This window comes from Gordionus sp. m RMFG-2023, chromosome 5 (assembly GCF_954871325.1).
Source record: "Gordionus sp. m RMFG-2023 chromosome 5, tfGorSpeb1-WG-v2, whole genome shotgun sequence".
Lineage (NCBI taxonomy): Eukaryota > Metazoa > Nematomorpha > Gordioida > Chordodea > Parachordodidae > Gordionus > Gordionus sp. m RMFG-2023.
Genome location: NC_088779.1, coordinates 18,394,836 through 18,420,006, shown reverse-complemented (window position 1 = coordinate 18,420,006; position 25,171 = coordinate 18,394,836). Strand labels below are relative to the sequence as shown.

The 25,171-nt window shown below is 25.6% G+C and overlaps 1 protein-coding gene across 3 annotated transcripts; it reads right to left on the bottom strand.

Annotated features, from left to right (window-relative positions):
* Window positions 1-1,570: 1,570 nt before the first annotated feature.
* LOC135930573 (nuclear RNA export factor 1-like) lies at window positions 1,571-11,282 on the bottom strand. Of its 3 annotated transcripts, none has more exons than XM_065467404.1 (21): window positions 11,199-11,282; window positions 11,106-11,157; window positions 10,919-11,063; window positions 10,793-10,876; window positions 10,649-10,753; window positions 10,529-10,603; window positions 10,412-10,481; window positions 10,281-10,369; window positions 10,131-10,238; window positions 9,894-10,003; window positions 8,166-8,202; window positions 8,052-8,120; window positions 7,943-7,998; window positions 7,838-7,898; window positions 6,925-6,974; window positions 6,806-6,870; window positions 5,164-5,279; window positions 4,866-4,911; window positions 2,313-2,385; window positions 2,137-2,194; window positions 1,571-2,077 (listed from the first exon to the last, which is right to left on the bottom strand). In XM_065467404.1, exons 1-21 carry the CDS (start codon window positions 11,242-11,244, stop codon window positions 1,697-1,699), a joined length of 1,896 nt encoding a protein of 631 aa, XP_065323476.1. In that variant the 5' UTR covers window positions 11,245-11,282; the 3' UTR covers window positions 1,571-1,696. The 3 variants fall into 3 exon arrangements, with proteins under 3 accessions (XP_065323476.1, XP_065323477.1, XP_065323478.1); XM_065467405.1 differs by having other exon boundaries at window positions 1,766-2,019; XM_065467406.1 differs by having other exon boundaries at window positions 1,933-2,073.
* Between the last annotated feature and the right edge of the window lie 13,889 nt (window positions 11,283-25,171).

Here is a 25,171-nt window from a genome sequence, read left to right as displayed (position 1 = left end):
CCAAGGATCCTTCGCTCTAATAAATGATTATCCTCTATTGATCTTTATTATATTTATAGGGGGTTGATTAAGAAATTCAAAGTTTTCTATGTTAGGGGGTATACGAGCGGTAAGACAAGCTGTTTCTTATGAGTTAATTATAAGATTTATTTTTACTAATAGGGTTAGTGTGATAAGTTATGAATTTGAAGAATTTATAACTCCTATAAATATATACGGGTATATATTTATTAGTTTCCTTTTTGATTTGTTCATTAGCTGAGAAATCGAACTTATTTTGATTTAATGGAAGGGGAGTCTGAGTTGGTGTCAGTTTTTAATGTTGAATTTTATTCGGGGTTTTTTGCTTTAATTTTTATAGCTGAATATATTTCGATTATGTTATTTTCACTACTTGCGAGAGTCATATGACTCTCACAAGTAGTGAAAATAACAGCCGTGATAAGATTTATAGTGATTATTGGTTTTTCTAGATTATTCTCACTTATATTTTTGTTTATTCGGGCTTCATACCTCGAGTTCGATATGATAAGTTAATAAAGTTTTCGTGAGGGGAGTTATTACCTTATATTATAATTATATGATTGTGAATTTTAATGGTTTGATAGTTTAAAGTACTATAATAAGCTTTTTGATAGAAAGCTTTAGTTACTTAGTAACTAGTACTGGTTCCTTTTAATTTTTGGAAGGTAATTACGCCAGGCCTTAAAGGAGGGGGATGTCAGAAAAATAATTTAATGATATACCCCCTTTTAAAATTTTAAACTATTTAAAAATTAGATTGCAAATCTTATAATTAAACTTGACGCTTCGTCACTGCATCAAGCCAATATGCCTCGGTCTTTATTATTTATCGTATCTCCTTTCACAAGGGCATACATAATTAACCAACATTATCAGCCCTCGAATATGTCTTATTTCGAGTTTTCAACTGGTTAGATCACATTTAATGGATTCAATAAAGATAGAGGATACGAAGTCTTAAATTTATCCCATCTAAAAATCTCAAATTGGAATTAAATAAAAAAGGGATCAGCTACGCTATATGTGTCAGGCTTAATATCGCTTTTCATTACCTTATACATGCAACAAATGCTGAACGATTATAGTTTGGCCAGTGGTAATATCCACAATCAGCAACTTGACAGCCAGATTTTATACTTGCTGGTAATCCAAAATTTTTTTTACCTTTGCCATAGAATGGGTAAACAAATATGAAGATCAAATTATTTTATCAATCCAAGGCTCTCTATAGGACAAAGAAATATTTTAGACACTTAGTTTACGATTTTTTTAAAAAATATTTCAAGTTCTTTATACGCAAATTTTTTAATATTTCCATTCGATTTTAATTAACTGCAATTTCCATTTTGATCTGTTTAGATCCTACATAACAATTTCACGCTAAATTTTGAAAATGTGTGTAAAATAAATTTAAAGAACCTCATATGACAAAATTCTATATATAATTGATGATTACTAATTATTAACTGTAGATTATATTTTATTTTAATAAAATATTTTATATAAATATTTACATTCATTCACATGGAATAATAAAAATTCGATATAATTCTACGACTAAATAATAAGCATACGTTTATTTATTTATAGAAATATATTATTACAAATGTAATAATAATAAAGTAGCATAAACAAATTTTTTTTTATTTTATTGTTTACGCCTAAGTCATCATCAAGAAAAGGCTTCTGGTGGAATAATTCCTTCCGCTTTGCATTTATTAAAATTGGTCATTGCTTCAACATAATTGCCCTCATTGTCGATCAAGCATTTTTGAGCCCAAGCCAAATTCATGCCAGTTTCTGAAGCAAAAGCAGTGAGCATTCTGGTTTGTTGTTCATTATGAATAGAGAATTGATTTTTGTGGGATGGTGAAGGTTCAGTATCTAAAATTGTCTGATTAATCCTATTTGTGTTATTGATATTAATCTGTGGAATTTGAAGGTTGTCTCTAGGCATGATGTAAGGATTGTGAGAAGGCTGATTGATATGATTTTCTAAAAAAATTGATGAATTTTGACTAGTTGATGTTGAAATATTGTTTACGAAAGCTTTCTTAAAACAACAAACAGAAAATATTAATTAAAAAGGAAATAGAATATGTTATTTTATACTTTGATCATATCTTGCGCTGGTGGCATTATGTATAGCATGTCATTGATAATCTTAATGCTTTATATAGTATAAAATTTAGAGTATATTACATATAATTTTTATACAATCTATATCTAATTAAATTTTATCAATATAAAAAATATTTTTCGATCTTTTAGAATAAAAAATAAATTACCCTTGGCCAAATGGGATGGTATAAAATGTTCGAGAAAAATAACGTATAAGACCAGTTTCGAATTCTCGTTTAGCTAAATATTTTTTTTTAAATCATAGTTAAGATAAAAAAATTTATCAACACTTTAAATGATTTTTTATTAGAGAAACATAACTATATTAGTAAAATTTCCCAATCACAGAAAAGTTATCAAAAATATAAATTTTTGTTAATAAATATTTTTTTTTGTAAATTTAACAATTGTTTCTATATTTTACAAATTTGTAAATTCAAGCCAATCACAATATATTTTTCGTTTTTTCTATTATAACAAAAATATTTAACGATTGATATTTGGGGAGACCTATTTATGTATGTTAACCCTTGGTGCAACACTGAGTATAAGGCATAGTAATAACCCCGTTTTAAAATTGTTATTACAAAAAAACATATCCATATTTTGTCTCGCTTATTTCAGTATAGCCTCCTTATTTATGATAAACTGTTTCTGCAAGGTGAACTAGAGAAAATCTAACTTAAAGTAAATAAATATTTTTTGCTATAACTAATTGATCAAAATGAAAGCAAATTTTGTGTTCACCATTAAAACTCATTCTTAGTAAGGGGGAAATTATAGTCAAAGATTCTAGAAATATCCAAATAGTATATATACACTATTTTATAGCCAAATAAATTATCAGAAGATGCTACAGTCTTAGGCCTGATGATTTACAACCATCCCATGGTCAAATGGAAAAAAATAAAGTGTGGGACTTCGTGGGTTTCTTTATTCCGTCAAAAAAAATCATTCCCCAATCATAATAGTCGAAACTAAAAAATGTAAAAACTGACAATAATCCCTCCACTATTCATATCCTCCCTCAAGTTTTTCCCCACTAAACCTCAATTTATTTATAATGTTTTTCCCCACTAAACCTCAATTTATTTATAATATACCCTAACTAAATAGGTTAAGGCAATAAATTATGAAAATATTAGAATTGAAATGAATAAATATTTTTTTATAATTGATTGCTTCCATGTACAGTAAATGTTAAATTTAATAAACCAAACATAGATAGACAAAATCTGTTAAAATTTAAAATTTGTATATAAAATTTGGTTTAAACATTAGGTATTCAGAAAAACTATCCAATTAAGGCTAACTCGATTTTTTTATAAATGTGAATCTTTAATGATCAATTGAAAAACTTATATTTACTTATATAAAATTTCTGAACTAAAAATAACTTTTAAATGGTGGTGAAACTTTATTGACAGATTAGAAGTTGTATAAAATAGATTTTACTGATTTTAAGAAAATTATCTACCTTTCAAGTACATTTAATAATATTAAATAATCCAAGAAATATATATTCCGAAATTTAACAAGAAAATTTTATCAAAAATGGGAAAATTTATTGGAAATGGGAATATTATATATATCAAAAATCTTTTATTCCATGCTGGTACTGCTTGGTAAAAATTGGAGCCTGGATTTTTTTATTGGAATTTTAGCTAACTTTATTTAAACAAGGAATATTGGGAAAACAAAATGTAAAGATGTTCATTGAATGTAAGATATTCTCTTATTACAATACTAGTGACGGACAATAAATGTTTATTAAGAGCAAAATAAATCTTTGAAATTATAATATTTTATTATATCCTATTACTACAATTATCTACTATATATAATCAATTAATATTTTAAAGAAAATAAATAAAAAAGAATATAAAGAATTAATTTCATACAAACAATTAATTTAAAATAAAATTAGGTCTATATTTTGTGGTTTGCACTCTGATTAATAACGTGACAAAATTATAAACACAAAAAATCTTTAGCGAAATAAATAGTAAAATTATAAAAACAATTCCTAATTCAAATATTTACAAAAAAATAATATTTCAAAGAATATTAATTCTTAATAGTTTAAACTTTTCTAAAGATGATATATTTATTAATATTATTGCTGCTTTTGATAAGATCTAAACTTTTATTTTATATATATCCATATTCATGACAAGATTGTAACCTTTCATTCTAAGTTAAAAAACAATGATTCTGGAAATATCAATATTTTATAAAGGATGTTACAGCCGGTCCAGCCCCGATACCATTCGGTCTGGTGCTGGATTCTAATATTTTTCATATTTAATAATCACATTGACACTCATTAATTATTATAAGTCTGCAAATGGAAACATTTTCAGGCCCGGCCCGGTTTTAGCTTTTGCCCAGCCCGGTCAAATTGTACCTGGCCTATCCGTTTACAATTTATGGTTACCCGGTCTGGTTTTTTTTAAATACAAGGCCTAACTCGAAATATATGAAGTTAAATATCAAATTAAACAACTGTTTAAAATACTAGGGAGTGGTTAAATTAAAAACACTTATGGATTATCACTTCTATCAAATATTAGAATTCCTCAATAATCCAGTAAAATAATTTTTTTGCCCAGCCCGTTAATTCTTTTGCTCGGTCCAAATAAAAAATTTCCAAACGTACTCAGCCTGAGCATTGCAGACCACTAGTTAATATTTAATAATATGGTAATAATTTAATATACCTGAGTCCTTGAAGAATCCAGTAAGCGAAAAAACCAAAAGGGTATTCTAAATGTATAAAATTATGTTTTTTATAAATATTTATAAGGCCAAAAGATAAAAGCAATATATAAATGAAATTTTTGTATTTATCATTATAATCACTATTTACATTATAAAATCAAGATTGTAATCATTAATTAAAACAAACTTTTAAATGTTTTATAACTAAGCTAATTAAATCTATAAAAATGATTAAGTTTACATTATAATTTTTTATCATAATAATTTTAAAATTTTTATTTAGAAATTTATAATAACCGTATATAAGACAACATCGACAACGAAAGAGGGATAGTCGTGTATGGTATCTGGTAAAAGATTCAAAAATGAAGCTATTTTGTCGCATCCTTGATGCATATATTTTCTCCTTCGATCTAATGGGGAAATGTATTTTTTTTCCATTGAATAAATAAGTGAAAACTTTGAATAATTTAAAAATCGTCGTCTGATTTTTATAGGAATTTATTTTGTTGTTACAATCTGATTTAAATCAGCCCGATTTTTTTAAATCAATATTTTTAAATGTGTTATTTCATTTAATAAATTATATCAAATTTTATTCGTAATACTTTTATTAGAGTAATTTTTCAAAAATTATATAATAATTAATTGCGTTCCCACAAAAGGAACCATAATTATTTTTTAAAATTATTTCCATTGAAATGAAATTTAAAACTAATCGTTATTTTACAAAAATTATAAAATAATTTTATTTATAAAAACTTTTTAAATCCTTTAATAAAGAATAGTAATCATTATTTAGATATAAAAAAAATACTAATTAACTTTGATTTCATATTCTATTTGAATTCCTACTAAAAATTTTGGCTCACAGTTGTAAAAGTAGTATATTTCGAAATTTAATCTAAAATTTTTTGAAATAACCTTTATGTTTATAAATTATAAATTGTGTTGACAATCCTTTTTTGGATTTTCAGTAGTTTCGAATAATTGGATTCGATAAAATTATCACCAAAAATTGTGGAAGTCATTTAAATTTATGTTGTATTTTAAAAATTGGCAAACGTGATATTTTTTTTTCTTTCATCCTATGCCCAAATGGCTATGATGTTGTCCCGAATCAAATTTTACAGGTTTGAATGTAAAATCAGCTGTATTGATTTATTCAAAAATCGAATATAAATATTAAATGGAGATTGTGCAAAAATGTCTTCGGAATAAAAATTAAAAATATTATTTAATTCATAAATCTAAAAAAAATAAATTATCTTTTTTTTGCTAAATAATTTTAATAGTCAGTTTCCAAAATTCAAAAATATCAATATCCCGTTCATGCGGTTCCCGTTTTAAATAGATAAAAAACATTTTTATATACATCTTCTACAATCAATAAAATAATAATGAAAAATGTTGAGTACGACACTCATATTTCAATTGAGAAACGCTAAAAACTCAATTAAAATATAAATTATCTTCATTAATACCTTTCAATAATATTTTAGATATTTTCGATAGGGATTTTTTAACTTAAAACATATGCTAAGCGAGCTGATTCCAGCTCGGCGCTACCTTGACCCCTTACCTCGAAAGAATTATATAATACACATTCAAACGCTGATTCAGAAAGTATATTTAGTCTAATTAAAAATTTATTGAGGAAGGATCGTAATCGATTATCTTTATCAGCTTTAGAATCGGAATTAATGATTAAACATAATTTTAAAGAATATGTAACAAAAAAATATTAAAAATTCTTCTGAAAAAATGAAAATAAAAATATGTACTGATTTTTTCAATATTTTGAATCTATATTATTTCTAATATAAAAAATAATTATTTTATAGATTATGGTTAAATTCTCCCGCTTTTTATTTGAATAAATCTGGTAACCCTAATTAGAAACCCTATGAACATCAGGCGATGAAATATAAATGATAACCTTTGTCTTTGATTCTTTCCAAATTTCGACTTCCTACCAGATAAGTTTTGATATCGGAATGTTTTCTAACGTTAGTAAAAAAAAAAGATGACTACTAGTAAATGTAAACTAAGATTTACTTGTTAAGGAATGATGCGGAGGTGCCCCCACTGCTTAGAGAAAAATATGCCTAATTTTGTCAAAAGTAAATATAATAAAGGAGTCATACATAATAAAGTTTTAATATAATAAAGATATTACAATTATAATTATTATTCATAACTCATAACTAAATGAGAATTCATTATATTTATAAAATAAATTTCAATCTTTTCTATATAAATCAGAGACCTGCAGACCCAGCCCTAGGACCGGCCGGCCTTTTTTTTAAATTTATACATCATGAATTATTATATTCGTCAATTAAATATGGTTATAATGATTATATAATTTATTTCCATTTTTATAAATATTAGTTTTATTTTTATAAATGCAATATATAATATAGTATATTCTCAAAATTTTATTTACTTCCATTTTTTTTTAATAAATATTAGTTTTATTTTTTTTATAAATATAATATAGTATATTCTAAAAATATTATTTACTTCCATTTTTATAAATATCAGTTTTATTTTTTTTATAATTATAATTAATATAGTATATTCTCAAAATATTATTTACAGAATTTTTTTCTAGTATCAATGTATAATATAATAAATATCTGTTTAGAATAAAAAAAGATAAATATGAATATGCTTGCTTATTAATGATAATATTGGCTGAAAAATATAATAAAATACCGAATAGGTGAATTTTTTGTATATATCAGGTAGAATATAATTTTAAAAAATTCTGAGCCGTAAAAAATTTTTGAAAAAAAAAATCCGGGCCTGGCAGTGCAAATGGTACTTTTAAAGGTCTCTGATATAAATTAATTAAAATGGGTTATTATTAGTTAATAAGTTCTTAATTATTTAATTGTACAATTAATTTTCGTTTCTTGTAAATAATACAAAGTTTTATTTATAAGGTTAAATGCTATATGCTTACATTTTCATCATAGGCGTGACAAAGTTCAATACGATTTTTTGAATCATACAAAGTAAAATATCTTTGAAAAAAAAAATTTATAGGTAAAAAAGTTTTAGAATTTACTGATGAAGAAATCTTTGAATTAGAGTTTTAATTTCATCATTCACATAATAGGACGGCTAGCACGGGAAAGATATATTAAATTACTAGTGTTAAAAATAGGCAAATTTACTCGTATAAAAGGCAGAGTCAAGGAGTTTTCCAAATCAAATTTAATGATCTTGGGTAATTCCATTTCATCCTAAATTTTTAAAAAATTATATAAATCCAGATATATAAAGCTTACCAAAATCTCTAGTTCAGGAAAAATCTTGCGAATAGCACTTTCATAAAAATAATAATTTTCCAACATTAAAAATGAATGTAAATGACAATAATTTGATATTTTTTGTCAATTATTGATCCAAGTAAATTGGTATAATCGTAATTTACATAGATTTTAAAGAATTATGATGGTAAAAAATTAAATCGATCTCATCATCCAGATAGATTCCCCAAAAGTAACATATTTTTCCAATAAGATGTGTATTACATTTTTAAGATAGTTTTATTTTCGGTATCGAAGGCGAACATAATATATATATATAAATGAAAATTAAATTTATATCAGATAAGTAATTAGTGTAATAGATTTCTTAATTTATCAATAGTCAATATACGAGGAAATAAAAATCAATTTTATTTGTGAATGAATAGGAAATAAATTTTTGTATTTTCTTATCTGCATAATATATCAATGTAAAAATAGAAAAGTTTAGTATTGCTTTAAACCCATGATATTTATATTAATATAAAATTATAAAAAAAATTTCTCCTTTTTTTTTTATTTTTTGTCTTTTACATATTTTTTCTTATCTTGATTGTTTTGTAAAATTTTTAGTGAATGATACTTAGATTTTACAAATTAAAAAAAATGATTAAAATTTTTCTAAAATTAAATTAAAAAAATATTGATAATTAAAAATATATGAAGTAAAAAGAAGAAAATTAATTTAATTGATAATAAAAATAAGATTTTATAGTATAAAATGTTATATACAAAGGAAACCTTTGTTACTTAGAATGAATCAGGTGCATGTGAGGGAGATAGTAGAGGAAAGGGAAATGTAGCAAATGAAATGCTAATAAATGACTTTGTAATTTCAAATGAATCCATCTTATGTGGAAAGGATAGGGAAAAAATGAATATTAATAAATTGAATCAAGTGTTAAATTATAAGAAATTTTGTAATTCAATATATTGGATTAAAGGGTATACATTTTCTTGAATATTTTAAACATTGTTATATTAAGTATTGTTACAACAAACATAGTAAATATTATGGTGATCTTCAAATAACTGTAAGTTGATAGCTTTCAATCAGCTTGATTTACAAAATTATTCTGTCATAAAAAAGGTGGGAATATATGAATATTGTAAGCCATATAAAATAATCAAGGTATACATTGTCAAGGCATATTAGACAATTGTATTTTTATCGATATTATAAGCATGTTAAATGTGTAAAATAATAATAATCAGGGAGGACAATCAAATTAGAATAGGATATTAATTCTATAATTTGTCAAACTAAAGTATGTCATATTTGCTAATAATGCAATAAACAAAAACTCTGGTAAAAAAAATTATACATTATTAATAAATAATCTAGTATCATCACCATTCAAATTTTTTTTTGCTTTTTTTTTGTTTTGTGCATTTTTTTCCATACTTAAATATTATATTTTTATCTTTTTAAAGTATGTTATTTATTTTATCTAATTTTATATCTTATAAATATCATAGTTTTAAAACTGTGTAATGAATATTTATAGCATTATATCAATCAAAATGATAATATAAAACAATATTAATGAATAATGGGATATATATATATAATATTTAAAAAAGAAAAATTATAATAACTTATCTTAATTACTTATTGGTCAATCAAAAATGATTTTTGCAGGAAATTTTTTTTATATTAATAGAATGTATAAAAATTAATTTATTCAATTTATTAAAAAATAGGACCTTATATAGGCATCAGTGTCTGCATAATATTTGACAAGTGGATTACCAGACAACGTTAACTTTCTGAGAGGGAATTGCCGAATCTTAATTAGCTCACTTTCACTTTTAATCTAAATTTATTACATAACATATTTTTAATATAATAAAGCAAATAATTATAATAATAAAGATAAATAATAAACTAAAAAATTATCAGTGAAAATTTCAAAAAATTTTGTATTAAATAATTTTTTTAACTTGATTGTTTGCTAAGGATAGGTGATAAATGTTTTTAATTGCTGATGATAATGGAATCAGATGATATAAATATGAAATTTTGTTGCTGCTAAGATCAATAAATTCCACCTATATATATTATTTACTTTACATATCTTTAAAAAAAATTACATCAGGAACATGCTTTTGAATGATATTTATAACTGCTTTCAAAACATTAGGTCGAAATAATGGCAGATAAATTGATTGAGATTTTAAATCTAAATTATTCTTAAAATTATACATTTCACTCTATTTGCTACTTGAATCATTTGCAAAATTGGATAAATTTAACATTTTTAGGTCAATATTATAACGTATGCTCATAACATTCTTTAATATTTATATATAATAAAATTAATATTAATGATAACTATTACCCTTAACTTTTCCGCATAATTGGCATCTAATTCGGGTGGATTTGGTGCTCTATCTTTAACCCCCAGTATTTTTATCTAATAAAAAAATATATATATCTACTTAACATTATCTTTAAATACTTTAAATCCATCAGGTGATTTCAATTTTAATGAGATATTAATTAATTGTTTATATGTTTCAATATTGTTAGTCCAGAATACAAATGCATTTCCTTGTATGCAGGCCTTAACACTATATATATTAAATTTATAATGCTAATTTACATTCACAGGATTTAATGATTGTGAAATGTGTTGTTGAAAAATATTTACTAAATATTCCTTGCCCATTTTATTACCATAGGGAACCTAATATAATAAATAAAACCTTATTTATATGTATAAACTTACAATCATCTTGTACCAATTAGAATCATTATTTTGATTAACAGTTTTCGATTTATTCGAATATTTTTTAAAATTAGTACTAGGATTTTGTTTATTTCTGCCTAATAAAACTTCACGAGAATTATATGCATTTGTCCTAATTTGCAATCTATTATATTAATGTTAAAAACATCAAATATATAAAATATACCTCATATCATTCATTGGAATGTCACCTTCGTTATCAAAATTCATCAATTTCCCTGAAACAATTAATTAAAATAAAATAGACAAATAATTTTACTCAGGGGAGGAGGTTTATAAGTTTGTCTCCAGTTATGTTTAGGCATCACCAGCAGATGGATAGATAATTAATACTTTATAATACCTAAAACCTAATTAATAAACATTAAATTTCAATCATAGTATTTTGATTGTTTTTTCCATAGATTTGCCTAATTACATGGAATATTTTTGATTTTATTTAATTTAGGAATATATATAATCATTTAGTGGTTAAAATTTCTAAAATTAAGAATATTAAAAATAGATAATTATGGGGAGTTTCAATTTTATCTTAAAGATATTTATAATTATTTCGAAGATATGGTCATTATTTAGTAACTTAAATAATATTTTAGTTTATTATAAAACCATTATGTGGCGCAAGCTAAGACAGCGGCTCCTATGCTCCATCAAGCCTAATAATAAAAGGAAAAAATTCCCCAAGATTTTAAAAAATTTAAGCCTCTCCCTCGACTAAACCCTTAAATGCATATTCAAAAATAATAAAAAAGTAGTCTTTATTGAACAGTCAATATGTAGTTTTTAAAATTCAATATAACATATGATTCTGACCAGAAAAATAAATATATTTTTTTAATTTTATATTTTATAGAAATAATGGGTTTTTGCTACCTTGTTAAAACAACTTGATACGACGTCTAGGCATATGCGTAGAAATGACTTTATTATGGGGTAGGGGCGTCAGCCTTTACAATCTAAGGCAGGATTTAACATTTCAAAATTAAAAAATCTTCAAAGATCTTGCTCTTTTGAATAAAAAAATTGAAGATTTTTGAGCAAAATAAAAAATGTTTTTGCAAAAAAATCATCAAAGATTTTGAGCAAACAATTTAGGATTTTTAAAATATAATAAAATCTTTTATATTTCCTTTAATTTTTTTAAATCAATGATTTTCCTTTTTTTATATTTTTTAAATCTAAATAAAAAAAACACTAACGTGAAAATCGAAGAAGGTTTTTTTAGAAAAAACATTGCTCACATGCTCAAAAAATTTTTCTAGGCAGTTGCCCATTTATCAAGGAATTTTCTAATTGAGGTAAATAGGAATTTGATTGGGATTCAAAATTTGGTCAAATTGGGGATTGCCAAATTACGACAGGTTTGATTGTATATCATCTTCAATCATTATAAAAGTTTAAAAAAATTTCAAAATAAAATGTTTTCGGTCTTTTTCCAAAATTAAGAAATAAATGGCAAGATATGGAATAAATAAATGAATTATTTTAATTCTTAAATTGTGGAGGCTAACTTTGAAGAACTAAGAAGAAAAGATATGATTAAGGGTTCAAATTCTATGGTCTGCAAAATATATTTTAAACAAAAAACTCCTCACATTTTACTTAGGCAACAAGATCTTTATTCTCAAATGGAGGTAACAATGCCCGAGGAATGACTCCCAGCAAACCCGAGAAATAAGAGGAAATCCCTTGTTTATCGACAATATATTCAACTATTTCACCTTTATTGTCAATCTAACGAGAACGATTAAAAATTTTTATATATAAATATAAATTTTAAAGGAATTAGAAAAAGTTATTAATTATAACTTTAAAAAATGAAAATAAAAATAAATCATAAATCATGATGATTATATAATATCACGACAATACATACAAACAAAATGGATAACGATAATGATGAAGTTGCACACTGCCCGCGACAACGAATTGCTCTACTTCCCTTCAATAAAAACATAGCATGAGATTAAAGAAAAAATGTTATATAAATTTTTATGTAAATTTAAAAATAATAAAGATCTTTAATAGCTTGCCATCTTATTCTTTAAATAATTATAAAAATATATATTTAAATTATAAATGAATAAAGAATGACATTCGATTTTAAGGGTACTAACATTATCATTTTACCGCGTATTTGTAGAGGAATTATAACTCTATTTCCCTGTATTAAACAATCACCTAGTATTTATAATTCATTTTACATATTCTTTCCATACGTCTTTCCACGGTTTTTCTCATTTAACTTTTTTTAATAAACATGTCTCTGGATTTTTGACGTAAATTTATGGATCACCTTTTTGGAAGGCCATTCTTTAATAATTTTAATACCGAACAAACCATCGCATTTGTGTTTATTCAACATTTTTTCTTTTCGTTCTCATCGGATTTTCCCCCCGTTTCTACTATGATAAGATATCCGGAAGATTATTTTAATCTATCAATGTCTATATATCAACTACATATTAAAACTAACTACCAACAACAACTATGCAATCATCGGGACATTATTAGATCCTTTTATTTTAGCTTAAATAGGTGAATGGAAGGTTTGTAATTATATAAATCACAAATTTCTTACCAATCAAATATTATAAGCTTTGCAAACCCAAAAATCACAAGTAATATTTTTTATCGATTACAGAGAATCTTTTACGGCTTCACGAAATATCCCCGAAAAGAATATAAAACCGATTGTTCAATCCCTTACATCAAGCAATAAGGCGCCATCTGTGCCTATATTGGGGGCATTTAAATAACCTTCTTATTTTTAATGATAAAATAATATCTACCTCTACTTGGCATGAAACAGATTAAAGCATCACGCGGACGGTCAGATAGCTATTGTCGATTATATATATCTTTTGTAAATTTAAAATCACAATTTGTTTAATAACCAAATTATTTCATAAACATTAATTATTTATTTAGATTGGAAAAATAAATATCTTTTCTTTTTTTTTATAACACAATTAAAAAACTACTCAAATAACAAACAACGGTAATAAAATACATATATGTCTTATGAACAGGGTTGCCAGGTCAAAATTTTCAAATTGCGGGAGAAATTTGGTATTATGCGGGAGAAATATAAAAATTGCGGTAGAAATATAAAAAAAAAATTTTTTGGCCTTGGCCGGGATTTGGAATTGACTAAATTATCCGCCTGTTATTTTTTTATTTAGTTTATATAAATACAAAGTCGGTAACTATTTTTCAAAATTAAATAACATCTTGATTTATTAAAATATATTAATTTATAATAAAAAACCAACGATCCTTTTTAAATACAAAAGAATGTAAACAAGATAAAATTATATAAAAAAAACGATTTTCATTTTATAATTAAAATATATATTTTATGCGAATGTCCCGCAAATCGACCGCAATTGGAAATCTACTGTGTGTGTATATAACATTATAGGGATAGGCGCTTAATTATAACATATGACGTTTATATACATAATAAGGTACTCTAATAATAAGAAATAGGAAACTACTTGCGGCAATTGTAATCACTTATCTTGTAGTACAACATTCACAGATGGTAGAATCTTTTTCCCATAATATTTAACGACTCTAATATAGATGAAATCTATTCTTGTAGAGCAAAAATGAGGAAGGCTATCATCAATGTTTTAGGACCTAAATCCAGAAGGTCAATTCTTGACGATTTGAAAATGGTCATACATATGCAATTCTAACAGATACATCTAATTTTCATCAAAAGGTCGTTTCAATAAAATTATTAAATTTTTTTTCCTCAAATAGTGAAAAATCCAAAGATATAGCTAAGTAAATATAGCAGATTCGAGATTATCAACAAATTGAATGTCAGCTTTCTGATCTGATAATGCCTCAGTGAATTTGGTAAAAACAGAGTGTATTTACAGAATTGAGTCAGCACAATGTTGGTTGCGATATGTTCCTAATACCCGCCATCGGAATTTAATAATTTTATATACCTTTAAAAAAATATTTCTTAAATAGAGATTATAAAAGCTGTCCTAATATTTTGAATATTATTTTCAATAATGAATGGCAGAGGTATATTTAGGAATAATTTCACATGTAAGAAATCTTCTACATGCTGTTGCAATCAGAAGAATAGAGGTATATTTAGGAATAATTTCACATGTAAGAAATCTACTACATGCTGTTTCAATCAGAAGAATCTTAACAAAGATTCACAAAATTATGCTGCAGATGTGTTCATCTTTTCAGTTAAAAATTGACAATATATTTTATGGCGCCATTTCTAAAGCTTAATTATATTTTATTTGAGATTTAAATAATAGAACTAAATGTTTACCGTCGTTATTGAGATATTTATAAAATTCCTGGCATGACATATTATATATTTGTTAAATCATTAGCTCGACCTCTAATGTTGTTAAAGCAATACGATTTCTCTCCTTTTTCCAGGCAGTCCTCACCAGGCTAAAAACGCACTCGGATGAGGCATTAGAATGAGGTAAGGAGAAGATATACTCGCAAATTTTTTCCAAGCATGGGGATTTATCGTTATTACGAAAATTTTTTACCCATTTCTCCTCTGCATTTAGACCATCTAACTTTAAGTATTTTAGCGAATCATAAAAAATAGGGAGAATTACTCCTCAAACAAGAAATCAATGAATTTCGGTATTTTTAATATATTTATTAATTATAACCATCAATTGATGGTTTCTGTTCCAAGGTCATAATATTTATACATTTGTAAATAGTTATTTGATTGTAAATATTCTATAATTGTCTTAATAAAAATATCTGCTTCATTTAAAAATGTATTATTTAGAATATTATTTGAACATTTTAATATAATAATAGCGCCATAAAATTTATTATCAATTTTTAACTGTAGAGATGAACAGAGCTGTAGCATGATTTTGTGAATCTTTTTTATAAATAATATTCTGTCTGATTGCAGCTGAATATTAACTGCATGAAGTAGATTTCCTACATGTGAAACGAATCTCAAATATGCTTCTGCCATTTCAAACTCGAAAAAATTTCTCAAAATTTTAGGACAAGCTTTTAAAATCTTTATTTAAGAAAAGTATTTTTTAAGGGTTTGTAAAATTTTAAAATTCTATCGATGGCAGGTATTAATGACAAACATCTGGTAGGTAATATATCGTAACAACTCTCGCCATTCCAAGTCAGACCACTTCACCAACTCTTTTAATTCATTAACTCTTTTAGTTGATGACTAGATTCGTTAAAACATTTCATCACAATTATTTCAACATTCACAGATAGTACAATCATTGTCTTCTTGCAAGAATTAATGGCATATACAGCCAATTGGTATTAATTCATTATTGTGCTGCCTCAATTCGATAACTTTTGCCGAAATTTACAGAGGCATTATCAGCGCAGAAAGCTGACATGCAAATCATTGATAACCCTGAATCAGCTATATTTACTATTATGTGGCTAGCTACATCGTTGGATTTTTCACTATCCGAAGAAATAATTTTAACAGTTTTATGGAAATGTTCTTATTCTTGTTGAAATAGCGAAGGATCAAGGGGAATGTTTTAATATTTCCTTTATTAGATGCATTAATTAAAATTGAATATGGATGCCCAACTTTCAAATCGTCTAGAATTGACCTCTAGGATTCAGGCACTAAAACACTTGTGATAGCCTTGCTCATTTTTCTTCTGCCATAAGTAAGGTTTGCACTTATATTGGAGTCGTTAAATATCAGGAGAAAATGATTCGACCCACATTGTGATGATATAGCTCTGTGAATGTTGAACTACATGATAGATGTATACGATTCCCGCAAATGTAGTTGCATCTGTATTATTTATTATTTGGGAATATTTTTGTATTGCAATCGATGTTGATATACTTCCCTGTACTGACTTATATGAATGAAATGATGTTGAATTATTGTTGGATAAAAATAAAACAGGATAGATAGAAATTTACAAACTAGACAAGTTTTTCGAATAAATATTTAAAATTATTTTAAAAATATAAAAATCATCAAGTAATGTCTCTCAAAATTATTATTTATATATTAAAAATGTTAAAATTCTAAAAAAAAAATTGCGGAAGAGATTAAAAAATTGCGGTATATTTTGCGGGAGAGAGATGTTTGCTTGTAAACTAAAAAATGGCGGGAGTCTCCCGCTGGGGGGGGGGCATGGCAACCCTGTTTATGAATGAGGAAATTTGGAACATGACTCCTGAGCCTGACGTCTGCATGAGCGGGAGGGAAAAGAACAGTTTGTTTCCAATTTTTTTGAGAAGGGTAGGCAGGCACTTAAGGGGGTAGGTCAAGGGTAGGATAAATTTATTGGATGTTATCTATTAAATTTTACATGAAATAGGGCAAAATGTACTGCTGTAAAATTTATTACTCTCATATAAACATATTATATTCAAAAATAATTCGAGAATAATTACGAATAATAAATTATTTGTTTTATCTGAATACGAATAATCATTTATTCGATTCGAATAAAACGAATTAATCGAATAAAACGAATTATTCGTAATATTTAATAAATTGTTTAATAAATCTAACATTTGTCATTTCTATTTGTTGACCTGCCAATCTGACAGGTGATGTGTTTGTGTTTATAAAAATTCTAGCACAGATTTTAAAATTTCTGAAGTGAAAATTTAATTTTTATTTGCCATATTTTTTGAATCTCACGAAAAGTTTATTTTTTGAATCTCATAATAAATTATATTAAAACTACACAAACCAGAGGTATATAAAAATATATTACATCTCTACAATAATTATTGTTAGCTAGCCTAATTATGTTAGAGGAGAATGCTTCTGATGAAATAATGCTTGATGTTGAAGATGAGAAACATTCCTCACAAAAGAGGGCAATCATATGGGATCAATATCAAATCCCTAAAGACGATAAAAAGGCTGCTTGCAATCATGGCAAGAGTAATATAAAATGTAAAGGCAAAACAACATCTCCTCTTATTAATCATTATAATAGGTTTCATTCACACCTTAGTAAAAAAAATAATAAAATTGACACTTTTTTAAAGCCTATATCACCTTTTTCTTTATCTAAAAAAATTAATTATAAAGATAACTTACTAAAGTTATTTATTAATAATAATTTATCTTTTAAAATTGTTAATTCACCTGATTTTAAAAATTTTATAAATGATCTTGATTCTTCTATAAAATCAATAAGCTCCTATACTCTTAAATTGCATATGTATAATACATTTGCAGAGAAAGAACAGTTGGTAAAGGATATAATATCCAAAAATAAAAGTCAGATTAATTTTTCATCTGATATTTGGACTAGCCCAACTCAGGTTCCTTTTTTAGGGTTAACAGCCCATTTTATTGATGATAATTTTAAAATAAATAACATAATTTTGGATGTTGCTCCAATAAATGAACAACATTCAGGTGAAAACATATTTAAAGCCTCTATTAAAATAATTAAAAATTATAATTTGGAGAATAAAAATTTTTATATAACTCTAGATAATGCTACTAATAATAAAACATTTATTCATACATTTTCTTTAAAATATCCATCAATAAAAATAGGGCACATTCGATGCTTTGCTTATGTTATTAATTTAATATCCAAAGAAATTTTAAAAATTTTAAATCCATCAACTTTAAAACTACGAAACATTATTAGGATGATACATAATTCTCCTAAAAAATTAAATTTATTAAAAAATATATGTAGTTCACTACATCCTCCTATAAATTTTTTAAAACCCAAATTGGATTGTGAAATAAGGTGGAATAGCACCTACCAAATGATTGAAAGGGGCTTATTGTTAAAGCCTGCTATAAAAAAATTAGTTAATGAAGTTATAACTAATATTATAAGAAAAACAATTATCAGAGGTAAACTAAAATTTATAAATAGGTAAATAATACTTTATTAACAAAACATACAGGAGGAATGGGACGATCTTGTAAAAATTAAATCTATCCTATTGCCTTTGTATGAGACTACAAATATGGTTTGTGGGGAAAATTATCCTACTTATAATTTGGTTATACCCTATTATATTCTAATTCTTGAACACTTAAAAAATAAGAAACCTTGTTTCCATAAAACCTCTAACAATGATTTCAAAGTGGCATGTGATAAATTATTGGGCTATTACAATTTAACTGCAGATGATGCAATAATAGCTACAATATTGGATCCCAGGCTCAAAATAAAATATTTTAAATCAATATCTCTTGATTATGATATTGATATATCCAGGTTAACAGACAAGTTTAAAGAGATTTACAGCAGATATACAGGTATTTAATTTACCCCTATTTAAATACATATCATTTTATTTTATAAGCTGCTGATAATTACAACTGCCAAAATAAGAATGAAAGTCAACAAAACAGGCGTGACATTGTTTTTAAACAAAATTATGTTCAACTATGTGAAATCGATTTTTACCTGAGTGAACCAAGATCAATGAGTGATACTGATCCATTAATGTGGTGGAAGACAAATGCACATAGGATCCCCATACTCTCAAAAATGGCAAGAGATTATTTATCTATACAAGGAACATCAACTGCGTGTGAAAGACTTTTCTCAGTTGGCACTAATTTGTTGTCAAAAAACCGCATGTCGTATAAAGAAGAAAATATAAGGAAAACCCTTTGCCTTAAAAATTGGCTTAAAATTATAAATTAAATGAATAATATAATATTTTAATTTTGTTTATAACTTGATTATATTTATTTGTCATCGGATTATTATAATTTTTTCTGTTTGAAATCAAATTTGCAATAAAAAAATTTGTCAATATATTTGAGATTGATTTATTTTATTAAGAAAATTAATCTGAATTATTCGAATCGAATACAAATAATAGATTTTATTATTCGTATGAATTCAAATAGTAAATTATTCATTTGTTTTTGAATAGGCCTATAATACAATGATAATGCTAAATATCGACCAAATCTAATTGCACATATAAATAAAACAATATTTTCTAAAAAAAATTTAATTTAATTTTAAAATGTTAGACATTCTATCAGTTAACTCATATTCGTGCCAAACAATACACTATAATATGCATTCATTATAAATGATAAGTTTTAATTGAATTTGTGTTCTAAAAAATAACTTTTATATTCACAATATTCTCAGAAATCTATATTGACATAAGGATGAAACTATTATATCGTTGTGTTGTGTTACCTTTTTAGACAATATTTTAAAGAATGGACTAATAAGGAAAAATTTGTAGGCCTAACCAAATCAATAATTCTTGAAGAGGAAAATATAAACTACTAATCCAAATCATAAAACTATATGGTGGTTGTTTTAATTAAAGTTTTATTTTTAAATTTTGTTGTAATGTCAAAAATATGTCAATAAATAATTATTTGGATTTTGATGAAGATGGAATAAAAGATTCTTTTGTTCATTAAGTTATAAAATATTTAATATTATAATAGCCTCTCTTTGTCACCGTTTATTATAATTTGGTTGCCGAAGTGACGCTACTAATCAGGTTTTCAGTCTAATTTCTAGATTTCAAGGAAAAAAATAATGAATGGACAAATATATTACTAATTTATGGTATGCTCCCAAAACTAAATAACCTTCGATAAAAGAACAAGGTACAGTGTTGGAAGGGGTAAATGAAAGAAAATATGCATATAAAATATGTAGAGGTGGTATGTGATAATGAATGGGAATAAATATACTTGGTTGATATATAAAATTATAATAAAAGGTGACAAATAGAGGCAATTATAATATTATATATTTTGTAACTTAATGAACAAAAGTATCTTTTATTCCATCTTCATCAAAATCGAATAATTATTTATTGACATATTCTTGACATATATCGATATTTATAACAAAATAAAACTTTAATTACAACATCCCCCCCCCCCTTTAATCAAGCCTACAAGCTCATATTACATAAATGATGTCTGTCGATTTTTAATTTTTAAACACACACTATATTTTTTCTCATAAAATAATCTCTGGACACTACTAGGTAAAGCAATCAGAGCCATAAAAACCTCTCTGACTACTGGCTATGTATTGTTCTCCATATCCCAGATCCATTCTTGAAATCACTCTTCCATAGATTACTATCAATAAATACCTTGCATATGATATACGCATACATCAATGCAAATACCCATAGTCCCTTACAATAATGATCCAGCATAGCATTACTATATAATATTATGTTAACACTATATATATATCATACATATACAGGGTTGCCATGTCTCCCCCCATCAGCGGGAGACTCTCGCAATTTTTTAGTTTACACGCATACATCTTTCTCCCGCAAAACTACCGCAATTGGAAATCTCCCGCAAAAATCTACTGCAATTTTTTAATTTCTCCCGCAATTTTTAAAAAAAGTTTTTAACGTTTTTAATATATAAATAATAATTTTGAGAGACAGTAATTGATTATTTTTATATTTTTAAAATAGATTTTAAATATTTATTCGGAAAATATGTCTAGTTTGTAAATTTTTTCTATCCTGTTTTATTATTATCCAATAATAAATCAACATCATTTCATTCATCATACAGGGGAGTATATCAACATAGATTGCAATACAAAAATATTCTCCAAAATAATAAATAATACAGATGCAACTACAGTTGCAGAAATCGTATACATCTATCATGTAGTTCAACATTCACAGAGCTATATCATCACAATGTGGGTCGAATCTTTTTCCCATGATATTTAACGACTCCAATATAAGTGCAAACCTTACTTGTGGTAGCAGAAAAATGAGTAAGGCTATCACAAGTGTTTTAGTACCTGAATCATAGAGGTCAATTCTAGACGATTTGAAAGATGGACAACCATGTGCAATTTTGACAGATGCATCTAATAAGGGAAATATTAAAATATTTCCCCTGATCTTTCGCTATTTCAACAAGAATAAGAACATTTCAATAAAACTGTTAATTTTTTTCCTCTGATAGTGAAAAATCCAAAGATGTAGCTAACCACATAATGTAAATATAGCTGATTCAGGGTTATCAATGAATTGCATGTCAGCTTTATGCGCTGATAATGCCTCTGTAAATCTTGGCAAAAATCAAAGTGTACTTACCGAATTGAGGCAGCATGTGGATGTCGAAATAACTATGATGAGATGTTTTAACGAATTTAATTCATCAACTAAAAGAGCTAATGAATTAAAAGAGTTGGTGGAGTGGTCTGACTTGGAATGGTGTAAGTTGTTGCGATATGTACCTATCAGGTGGTTATCATAATACCTGCCATCGATAGAATTTTAAAATTTTACAAACCCTTAAAAAAAATACTTCTCAAATAAAAATTTTAAAAGCTGTCCAAAAATTTTGAAAAATTTTTTCGAGTATGAAATGGCAGAAGCATATTTGGGATTCGTTTCACATGTAGGAAATCTACTTCATGCAGTTAATATTTTGTTGCAATCAAAATATTCTTTATTAATAAAGGTTCACAAAATTATCCTACAGCTCTGTTCATCTCTACAGTTAAAAATTGATAATAAATTTTATGGCGCTATTGCTAAAAATATTATATTAAAATGTTCAAATAATACTCTAATTAATACACATTTAAATGAAGCAGATATTTTTATTAAGACAATTTTAGAATATTTACAATCAAAATTTGATTTTAATAACTCTATTTACAAATGTATAAATATTATGACCTTGGAACAGAAACCTTCAATTGAGGTTTTTGTAATTTAATAAATATATTGAAAATACCGAACATTGATGTCTTGTTTGAGGAGATTGTAATTCTCTCTATTTTTTATGATTCACCAGAATACTTAAAGTTAGATTGTCTAAAAGCAGAGGAGAAACTGGTAGAATTTTTTCGTAATAACAATAAATCCCCATGCTTGGAAAAAAATTGCGAGTATGTCTTCTTTACCTCATTCTAATGCCTCATCCGAGCGCATTTTTAGCTTGATGAATGCCTGGAAAAAGGATTGTTTTAACAACATTAGAGGCCAAGCTAATGGTTAAACAAATTTATAATATGTCATACCAGGAATTTTATAAATATCTCATAAACGACGGTAAACGTTTAGTTCCATTATTTAAATCTCAAATAATATATAATTAACATTATATTTTGTTAATATATAAATTTTGCATAAACTTTATATATTTTTTACTTTGTAATTAATGACCTTTTTGTAAAAATTCTTTCTTTTAAATATATTTAATGACCTTTTATATTTTCCTAATTTTCGTAAATATTAATTTAATTTAAGGATGAATTTGTTAAAATTTAACCTTTTAAAAAAACTTATGTAAAAAGTGTAAATTAAAAAATTGTATATATATACATATAAAATTGTTAGTTTTTTTAGTAGTTATAAAATTAAAATAAAAAGAATTAATTTTTACATTTTTCACTTTTTTTACTTGCCTTCCGTTGTTCTAAAATGGTGGCAGATTATGTAAATAAAATTTTAGCATGATTTTAAATTTTTAATATCTGCCTTCCCTATATTTATCATATTTAATTTTCTATATTTTTTTATTTATACATTCGCATAAAATAAATATATTTTTTACATTGTAAATCAAAAATAGAGATAATTACAATATCCTCAAACAAGACATCAATGTCTATCGGTATTTTAAAAATATTTGAACATTTTAATAGTTTTAGCAATGGCGCCATAAAATTTATTGTCAATTTTTAACTGTAAAGATTAACACACAGCATAATTTTGTGAATCTTTGTTAAGATTCTTCTAATTGCAACTGCACATTAACAGTATGTAGTAGATTTCCTACATGTGAAATCATTCCTAAATTATACCTCTGCCATTCATTACTGAAAAAAATTTTCAAAATGTTTGGACAGCTTTTATAATCTTTATTTAAGAAATATTTAAAGGTTTATAAAATTTTAAAATTCTATAGATGACGGGTATTAGGAACATATCGCAATCAACATTGTGCTGACTCAATTTTGTAAATACACTCTGGTTTTTCCCAAATTCACTAAGGCATTATCAGATCAGAAAGTTGACATGTAATATAATCCTGAAAATCTGCTATATTTACCATTATATGGTTAGCGTCTTTGTATTTTTCACTATTTGAGGGGAAAAAAAATTAATAGTTTTCTTGAAAAGTCCTTAATTTTGTTGAAATAGCAAAGGATCAAAAGAAATATTTTAATATTTCCCTTATTAGATGCATCTGTTAGATTTGCATATGTATGCCCATCTTTCAAATCGTCAAGAATTGACCTCCTGAATTCAGGTTCTAAAACATTGATGATATCCTTGCTCATTTTTGTTCTACAAATAAAATATTCACTTATCTTGGAGTCGTTAAATATTATGTGGAAAAAATTCTATCTACATTGTAATGATAAGTAGCTCTGTGAATGTTGTACTACAAGATAAGTGATTACAATTGCTGCAACCGTAGTTGCATCTGTATTATTTCTTATTTTTGGAGAATATTTTTGTTTTGCAATGGATGTAGATACACTCTCCTGCAATGATTATAATAATGTGATTGAAAAATAATAAATAAAATAATTATAATTGAAATGAGTACAATATTACCTTATTATATATTTAAACGTGATACGTGATAATTAAGCGCCTATCCCTATAATGTTATACACACACAAGGTAGATTATTGCGGATGTTTTGCGGGACATTCGCATATAATATATGTTTACATTGTAAAATTAAAATCGTTTGTTTTTTTATAAAATTTTATCTTGTTTACATTCTTTTTTATAAATTAATATATTTTAATAAATCAAGATGTTATTTTATTTTGAAAAATTATAAAAAATAATAGGCGGATAATTAAGTCAATTTAAAATCCCGGCCGCCGGGATTTTGCGGGCCTTTTTTTAGCAAATTTTTTATTTCTACCGCAATTTTCATATTTCTCCAGCAAAATACCAAACTCCCGCAATTTGAAAATTTTGACCTGGCAACCCTGTACATATACAACAATTAAAATTTTATAAATCATCGTCCCCTCTCGTTGTTATCTTGTTATCTTGTAATCTTCATTATTCAACCCATTCATCATATCACCCAATTGCTTGTGTCATTATGACATATCTTATAAATCATCGTCCCCTCTTGTTGTTATTTTGTAATCTTCATCATTCAACCCATTAATCATATCACCCAATTGCTTGTGTCATTTTGACATATCTTATAAATCATCGTCCCCTTAAGTTGTTATCTCCAAATCCTTGTTCACC